This window comes from Acyrthosiphon pisum, chromosome X (genome assembly GCF_005508785.2).
Source record: "Acyrthosiphon pisum isolate AL4f chromosome X, pea_aphid_22Mar2018_4r6ur, whole genome shotgun sequence".
Lineage (NCBI taxonomy): Eukaryota > Metazoa > Arthropoda > Insecta > Hemiptera > Aphididae > Acyrthosiphon > Acyrthosiphon pisum.
In genome coordinates, this window is record NC_042493.1 from 77815904 (window position 1) to 77825746 (window position 9843).

The 9843-nt window shown below is 29.4% G+C and overlaps 1 protein-coding gene across 3 annotated transcripts; it reads left to right on the top strand.

Annotated features, from left to right (window-relative positions):
• The first annotated feature begins 201 nt into the window (after nucleotides 1-201).
• Nucleotides 202-9039, top strand: LOC100572039 (E3 ubiquitin-protein ligase RNF126). Of its 3 annotated transcripts, none has more exons than XM_008184879.3 (7): nucleotides 202-471; nucleotides 536-624; nucleotides 4674-5121; nucleotides 5682-5756; nucleotides 5844-5989; nucleotides 6855-6970; nucleotides 7590-9039. In XM_008184879.3, exons 3-7 carry the CDS (start codon nucleotides 4739-4741, stop codon nucleotides 8064-8066), a joined length of 1197 nt encoding a protein of 398 aa, XP_008183101.1. In that variant the 5' UTR covers nucleotides 202-471; nucleotides 536-624; nucleotides 4674-4738; the 3' UTR covers nucleotides 8067-9039. The 3 variants fall into 3 exon arrangements, with proteins under 3 accessions (XP_008183101.1, XP_008183100.1, XP_003244537.1); XM_008184878.3 differs by having other exon boundaries at nucleotides 205-471; nucleotides 536-628; nucleotides 5679-5756; XM_003244489.4 differs by having other exon boundaries at nucleotides 207-471; nucleotides 5679-5756.
• The last annotated feature ends 804 nt before the right edge of the window (nucleotides 9040-9843 follow it).

The following is a 9843-nucleotide window of genomic DNA, read 5'->3' on the forward strand; positions in this document are numbered from 1 at the left end:
AAGATCTCAATGAGTTTGAGCATTTCGAATAATACACAGGTAGGTACTATGAAATTCAAATGAAAACTGAACATCCTGTAATGTTTTTTCGAATTACGTAAGTATACAGTTTCAAATTATGCAATAATTTATTGTGTGGATAATTAAATAATTAATGTATAATAATAGTAATAATAGTAATATACAATTGGTATATATTATATAATAATATGGAGACTCGTGAAATTACCTTGACGCTAAGTCTTGCGCCGTCGTCACTGAACCACCCCATTTCCACACCAAACACGAAAAATCAATACCGTGTCATCTATATTTTAGCCAGGGTATCAGACCCTGTATTTTAAACAAATAAAAAAACGGGATGTGGTGAACCTGCGCTGTCGAGACGCTGTTGTACCTCTGGTGTTTAAGGATTGAATCAAGCCACTCTCGATTCCAAATTGTCACAATGTCAAATACTGTGTTGATAACGTAAGGCTTTTAATTTTTATAATTTTTTTTTTTATTGTTCTATGCTCACTTAATTTCCTTTTAGGTTTTTACAAGTCCTAGACGTGTGCCATTTGAGGTCCATGGAACTCTAATATAAACGATCAGCAACTCAAGTGCCTGCGATATACGAAGGTAGGTATGGTATTTGAGTATCACAGTTTAATAAATTTATCAGAACATTTTTCATTTTAATATTATTATTTATAACTATTTATTGAAAAGTGAGTGAATTTATATTTTTAAATGATTATACTTATGTATGATATATTATTTAATAATTAATATACCATAATATGTCATATTATGCATGTTCACCGCCATTTATTGAATTTTGAAATTAATCTAATGACAATATTTTCAAATAATATATGTAGCTTCTTGGATTTTGTATACCGTGTGCATACCTACCAAGTATACTGTAATGATACACACTTCTTTATGGATATATAATAGTTCATAATAATTATTTTACGAAAATTTTAAATATATGCAACATTTCATTTAGTATTCTGGTACTTATTAGCCTTAAATAATGTTTACAAATTATAAAATGTTAATAGATAGCACTACACTACACTTCAGGGTCAAGTAATGTGATGGGGGCCAAGTGATGTGATAAACGTGCGGCTCCCGTGTAGAGGCTTAAACACACAAAAAATAATCACTACACTACACTCATCAGAAGTTCAATCTCCAATAGAAACTATGAATTACTTTTTAAGAAATCAAGACCTAAAAAAAAATGATTAAAAAAAAAATTTTATAACTATACTATGCTTACTTATTTAAACGTAAACATACATTATATATTTTTAATTTTATTTTACACACACAAAACAATAAACATAAACTTATATAAACTTGATTATAGAATAATTTGGTGTGTATATTAAATTGTTTAAATGTAATATTATTTATTAATAATACATTAGATCCCTTATAACATTATAATTTATAACTGTATTGATAATATTGTAGTACGTAGTTATATGCCGTCTTAAATATGTAGGTATAGATTTGTTTATTTTGTTGAATGCATTTTACTCATGTATAAAGGCGATTAGTAAATTAGTCAAAAGTTCATAAATATGCGTATTACCTGTTTATATAGAAATAGGTAGGTAATGTACGATTATGACAATTAATTTCATATCGTCAGGGCTAGGCATTGACGAGTTAAAAGTTGATATTAGTTAGAACGTTATAATTTAATTAGCTTGTTACCTTTTTTTTCTAATTAACTTTTAACTTATTAAAGTTCCTTATTTTTAAGATTAACGTATTAACATCGAGTTAATTGTATTCAAAATTATCTAAATTTTCATCCGAAGAATAATACAAATTTTTTAATGAGGATTTTCCTTCGATGTACCATTTTAAATTTCCCCTACAATTTTCTTGAGCGTAAAGACTAACTAGCTAATAAACCATATTGTGTTTCTAGAGTTTTTCATTTTTGCAAATTAAAAAATTTTAACTTAAACCTAAGTTAAGTTACTTTTTTTCAAAGTTAACTTTTAACTTAACAAGTTAAAGAAAAAAATATGAATAACTTTGAACTTAGCTTAACTTTATTATTTTAAAATAACTTAACTTAACAAGTTAAAAAAAAATCGTTAATTTCCCAGACTTTCATATTGTAGTCAGAATAAATTAACTTTATATTAATCATAACAGATTAGATCAGAGATAAATGTATAGATAATAATGATGCTAAAGTACGTATTTTATAATTAAAATAACGTACCTATCTTAATGTACCTAATAAATATGCCAAATTGTTAACAAACATTTTGTAACTTACCTATTAGTTATTTTTTTTTTTTTTAATTCAACAGGGGCAGATCCAGTTTGTGATATTAGGGGGGAAGGGCTATAGGCGCATTTAAGAGGGTTAAGGGGCTTAGTCACCCAAAAGTATGGCACTTGTAGTACAGTGTTAGGTGACCTGAATAATCGTTTATAGTATTTTCTTTAGGCGTATGCACGCATACAATAATTTTTCTTGAGACCGGATGTGCGATCACCCCAATGCCTCCTCTGGATCCACCACTGTTATTCAAAAACGAAGAACTTTAGATAGGTACATGAATGATGAATATATTCATTTATATAATATTAGGATTTTATAAATGGGATATTATTTTTAAAATATTTGGAATCTTTCTGTGCTGTTTATAGACACTCAACATTTTTGATTTTTTTTTTCTATATATAAACAAAAAGCTTAAAAATGTGATGCCTTGTTCCTCATTAGTTATTAATACTACAATAAAAAAAACAAATTTAAAATACAAACATTTTTTATGAACGTTTAAAATTAGAATATTTACAAAATTTTGAAGAATTAACGAACATTTTCAAATTATTTTTTAGTTTAAAATTCATACAATTTTGAATATTCATACCTGGGATTTTATACAATTTAAATACAAATTCAATATAAAGTCTCACAATAGTATATTGCGAGGCAAGGGTGGGAAGAGAGCTATTTGAAATTGCCTTCCCGCACGAGCCACACATACTAATTTTTGTCACGCCTATGTATTCATCCATCATGGCAAAGGTATTGCAGGAATCTATATGCAACAACCAGACTATAACTATTCTGATTTCATGAAAGAAACGATTTGGTTTTATTTATTTTAAGCGTCATACATGGAGCCATAGAGGTTATAATATGAAGAATATGAGATGTAACCAAAAGTGTATCTTTTGTATAGATTTCAGTCTGGTTGTGTAGATTATATGTGAGTGATATGTGCGCCCGGCACTTTTTGGGATTTCCACTTTACCGTCCGTTGGACGGAAAAAGGACGCTTTCCAACGTTTCAACCGCTATCGAAAACCAAACTTTCGGTGCAAGCGTGACAAAAAATATGTTAAAATTAAAAAAGTTTATAAAATGTTCAATTTAAATAGCTATTGGTTGTCAATTTATACAATGTTTCACATAAGTAGTTATTACTAATACCCAAAAATATAATAATATACAAGCATCATTTCTTATGGACATTTAAAGTTTAAATTTTGATAAAGAATAACGATTTTATTTATATACCTAATCACGTTATCATATTTTTAAAATATTTAAATTCATTTTATGATATTGCCTTTTTATACACTGTATAAAAATACGTTGACTAATGTTAAGAGGATGTCAGCGCACTATTCGTTTTCTCTCTCTGGCCCACGCGCAACATAGACAAAACGCATTTACGCAAAATCATTTTTTCTATGCGTTTAAATAATCTTAGAGTAAAGTCATCTATTACAAAAAAGATAGAGAATAATATTTTTGAGGGAATGACATATCGATTTCATACATTATTATTATTAAACTTCGTCTTCGACTTTCAAAATAAATAAAAAAATGATGTAAATTTAAATGATGTTTAAATTGTTTTGAAACAATATTTAGACAAATCGATACGTCATTCCCTCAAAAGTATTATTCTCTATCTTTTTTGTCATGGGTGACTATACTCTAAGATTACTTAAACACATAGGAAAAATGATTTTGGGTAAATGCATTTTGTCTATGTTGCGTGTGAGCCAGAGAGAAAAAACAAATAGTGCGCTGACAACCCCTTAAAATAAATCAATATAATATAAATACAAATATTATATTATTTTATTTTATTGCTATACGCTAACCGGTTTTTACAAAAGAGCGAAAAGATAAATATAATACGATAACAATAATATATGGTATAACTAGTATTAATATAAATATAAAAGAACATATAAAGAGGTAAGCAATAACAATTAAGGTGAAGAACTGAATTGGCAGACCTAAGCATTCCGTGCATGGAGTGGTGGGGCTAAAGTAAGTGGAATGTATGGGTATATAAAAAGGAATATGATTATGAATATTGTGAAAGGGAACTTTAAATAAAACTTGAGATAAAAGATGAGGTGCATCTACATAATTGTTGAGAAGCGTATATATAAGTATATAATAAAATATATTTAAAAATGTAGGCTTACCGTTTTCCCTCAAAATCGTGTGTCGTAATTATTTATCATTTAATTGTACACATCCAATACATTGACCTACTTAATAAAAAGGTACACTTGACACCTACTGTGCAGCAGAGTATTACCTATACTTGCAAGCTTTTTATTGAACAATAGTTCACTTATACGATAAAATTGTAAATTTTACATTGCATGTGTAGGTGGAGTTAAATAAGACAGCGGTAAAATGAATGAACCTAGTTAAGAATCATTGGACCATGAGAAAATGAATGAACTTAATCAAGACCCATTGGACCCTGACAAAATGAATGAACCTAATCAAGAACCATTAGACCCTGAAAAAATAAATGGACTTAATCAAGAACCATTAAACCATGAGAAAACTAATGCACCTAATCAAAAACCATTAGGCCCTGAAAAAATGAATGAACCTAATCAAGAACCATTGGACCATGAGAAAATGAATGAACCTAATCAAGAACCATTGGAACATGAGAAAATGAATGAACCTAATCAAGAACCATTGGACCATGAGAAAATGAATGAACCTAATCAAGAACCATCGGACCCTGAAACAATGAATGAACCTAATCAAGAACCTGATCAAAAACCAGCGGACCATGATAAAAGTGCTGATCAACTTGGAAGGTAATATTTAAATAATAAAAAAACTCTAACAATCACCACTTCCGATATTTTACTTCCTTTTCAAACAAAATCTGCTTTTTAATTAAAAATAAACTTTTTCATGATTAAATATTATGTGCTATTCGTGCACCTTTTTTATGTCATTTTTATATTACATGTTATAAATGTTAAAATATCAAAATCCCTAACCTAATCTAGAGTTGTTGTATGGCATTACTTTCTAAAAACGATCTTCAAAAGACTAGGTTACCACTAATAAAAAAATACGCTTATACCATATTACCATATTCCATCATAGGTACAGTTAAATGTCCCTACAAAAATGGTCCAGTGAGTCTTAGATGCTAATCCTAAGATGTTCAGCTTGATATTTTTTTTTTTATCTTATAGATACACTAACAAGCACCATTATTATTACATTAATATACAATAACTAATAAGGGTTACAAAATAAAACAAAATGTTTATGCAATAAACAATATAAACATATTATGTTTAGTATTGTTTACACAAAATAATTAATAAATATAAATGTATGTACTTATCTACTGTTATAGCAGTCCAAATGTCGTTAAAAAAATCACAAATACTGTAAGAAACGTAACCAATTATTTACAGTCAAATGGAAGTCGGGCGTAAGTTACTACAATGACGTCATGTCAAACTATGATTATAAATAATACGTTTAAATTCATAGATTTTTTTTTTATCGGAATTATTAGCTTTATCTGGGGTAGACCTGAAATTGGACCGGAGAATAATGCTGATGCTAATACTGGTATGAGTCGACATGCAACTGATGGTCCAAAAGTAGCCAATGATGATACGGATTTATTGACTACGATACATATTACTCAAAAACAGATTGGTAAAATATGTTTATACTATAACAATTATTGTAGGTATAATATATAATAAATTGTACCTAATCATTGTTTACAAATATTTTGCCAATTTTATTATTGTGTGTTCGATAGCTTAATGAATAACATCATCTGGTTCAAATAATAGCTATCAAACCTTTAATTAGAGTTATCGAGAATAGAGTATACAATATTGTACTCAACATTATTGTATAATTTTTAAAAATGTTAACAAATATTCAACAATTATTATAATATTTAAATATTTCAATGTTATTATAATTATACACGTATGCTGAAGCCTGAAATATACATAATACATACGTAATCATTACTCATATGTAGTCATAACTCGTAAGTATATAGCACAGTAGGGTAACTAAGGGGGAATACAAAGATTTTAATAGACATATTCAGTATACACATACATTCATATCATTATAATCCTACATCATGAATTGTGTACAAAATTTGGTCGCTGGGGGGAGAGGTGGTAAATTTCGTATCATATAATCATCATGTAACATCGGTTATTACAAAGTTTATTAAGTTGCTTTATAGATAACCAGGTTAAATATCTAAACGTAGACTTAATGAGTTCAATTCTATTTTTTTCAAATTAATGGAAATCGAGACTGTGATAGTCTTAGGTAAAACCCTAACCGAACTAAGATCCTGCATACGCTACTATGTTACGTCATTATTTTAGATTATTAGCAAACTAATGCTATTTAAAAAAAATCATAGAACCATTTTAGAACAAGGCTCACCCGAACTTATAGAATTTTAAATTGTTCGTCATCCTATAGGAAATTAAAACTAGGAAAAAAATTATTTTTTAAACGTTATTGACTACATTTTTATTTTTAGATAAGCGACTCCAATGTACAGTTTGCTTGGATGAATATGAACTTGGCGAGGAAGCGATAAAATTGACTTGTAGCCATATATTTCATGAGAAATGCATCACTCATTGGATTATTATGGTAGGTAATTGTTTTTTTAACCATTAGTTGATATATTATTGGAAAAAACGGTTTTTGTTTGCAATATAGTACATTAATTAGTACATAGTAAGTACTTAATATTTTGTTGATATTAAATTAATACAATAGTTATTCTCTCGAGTTAAGTAAACATAATTTACCTTTCATAGTATCATTTAAATTATAAATAACTAATAGATTATAAGTAAGTACAAAGTACACAAATATTTAGGTTCAATAAACTACATGGAGCCATATGCGCAAATTGGGGGGCTTGGGGGTCTTAGCCTCCCAAACTTAGCCGCAGCTCCCCCCCAAATACAATTTTAAAATGCTATATTGCAATGGTCTGCTTGCCTTTAATATATTTACACCCCCCAAGTCAAAAGTTGAAATTGCGCCTATGGGGCAAGTGCTCTTGGGTGGCAAAAGTTATAACATTTTAAAGGGCGGCACATTTTTAATTATGTGTATGTTTAATAGTGGCGCCAATTATTATTGAGGGGGAATGAATGTTAGCAGGGCACTGCCTAGCCTTCAGACCTCCAAGTGTCCTAAACCCAATCAATAATTTCATAAATATTATTGCTTTTGACTTAAACAATATTTTTCGTTGCAGCATGGTACGTGCCCGGTCTGTCGCAGATACTTCTGTCCCGGCGAGCTCCATCTTCCGCTGGAACGAGTCGGCCTGTTTCGGTCCATCGCACGGCGCGTGTACCGCACAATTCTCTCACCGTTGGTATATTTCTTTCCTAGTCTCGGTTATGCTCAAGCTATGTACGATAGACGTCGGCCGACTCCAATGTACAGACTCATACGCGCGGAGCGAGTGACATCGCCGCAAGAACCCGTCCAGAGCGAATCCAGTGAAATTATTGACGACTACATCTTTTGCCACGTCATGTTCGCCTTGCAGAACGCGAACAACGAACAGCATCCCGGCCCGCCCAATACCGTAGCCGTGAACATGCAGCGCAGGCGCTTTAACCGCTTTCACCGTGAACCCAACGTCGATCCTACTGCAGGCGAAAACCCGCCCCCCGTACAAACGGAATTTCGCTTTCCTCATCGATTCTCTCGACGGAGTATCTAGGTCATTACTAGCCCTCCAAATAAACCATAGTTAGTACTCGCTGATCAATGGCAGAGCTTAGCGAAGTAGTGATGTAGTTATATAATCCTTAGTCGATGACGTTACATTATTATGACGTTTATAGTGCGCGCTCACGCGATAGAAATATCATATAGTACAATATGTATTAAATACATATATGACTATATGAGGTTAGTGATGATAAAAATTCATCTATAGAATAATATTATAATAAAACTCAATAAAAAGTAATTACAATATTTCTTCCTCAGTTTTTAAGACAACTGCAAGCTACAACGACTACCGGCTGGTAGGTTTAATCGATTACATAAAAAAAACAATATCAATTATATTAATTTACATTTATATCTATATAAGTACGAAGATATTACATAAGGCTATTCAAGAATAATTATAACACGGTCTTAAATCATATTCGCAAATTCTCATTTCATGTATTTTGTCAAATACTGACGAGTATTTTAATAAACTAAGTAATAACGTTATATTTAAATTTTTAAATTTTTATTTTTTCAAAAATTGACTACATGTAATAATTATTATCATTAGGGCCTGGGTATTGAATCTCTAAAACACCCAAATGAATACCCTAAAATAATGCATTTACAAAAAAAACACACAAAATTCACAATTAAAAAAGTAAAAAATTTCTTAATACAAAAAAACTAAAACAAAAAACCGCAAAAACGTGAAAAATTTAAATTAGTTAAGCATCTAGTAATTTATTATACTCATGTCTAAATGTCTAATATGTTATCGAAACACATTTTAAGCTAAGAAAACATTGTACATGACGTTCCAAAAAAAGATGCAATAGTCATCAACATCCATGTCCTAATCATCATACACATATTACCTACCATATTATTAGTTCGCCTACTAAATACATACATTAAAATGAAATATTATTAATTTTATTATTATTATGCCATACAATATTATAATCCTGAGGAAATGGTATTATTAATATTTATTTTAACATTTATGTATTTAATACTACGTTAAGTAATATTATATTCTACCAAGTTTAATTATATTGTATGCCAAGTGTATTCATCAAATACTAAAATACTGATAATAACCTTAAATAAATACTTTTATATTAAAAAAAATAGAACAATTTTCTGAAATGAAAATCTGTTAAAGGAGAAAATATTGTAACTATTGTCTATTATAATATAATATATAAATATATCATATCTATAATACTAACAGTTTTTTTTTATTTCAGCTCATACAAATCAGTACAGCCATATTATTATAATAATATTGAGACAAAATATAAATGGCGACAATAGGTCTACAATATACATGCAATAGGTGTATTGTATAATTATATATTTAGTAATTAGTGTCAAATTAAATAAAAAGTGAAAACCAATTAATTATTCAATAAAAAAAAAGAATATGGAAAGTAAAAGAAGCGACAGCAATTTGCGAAAAAGCTTCGACTTATTTTGAAAAACACTTACACACAACCCAGGGCTAATGAACTGTATAATAGTCATCGTTATTTAATTATGTTCTAACAACTATCAGTGATATAGTGGGAATATAATATTGATATTTAAAACCTAGTTGCCTATAAAATATTAGGATTTTTATATTATTGTTTATATCTTGATGTTACAAACTTATAATATTAAGGGGCCTGCTCGTGTGTCTTTAATAAGGGGCAGTGCTTAGGCAATATGCAATTTCGTTGCCACCGCCCATGTCATTTATTTTAGTCGTCAATGATGATTACTGATTAGCA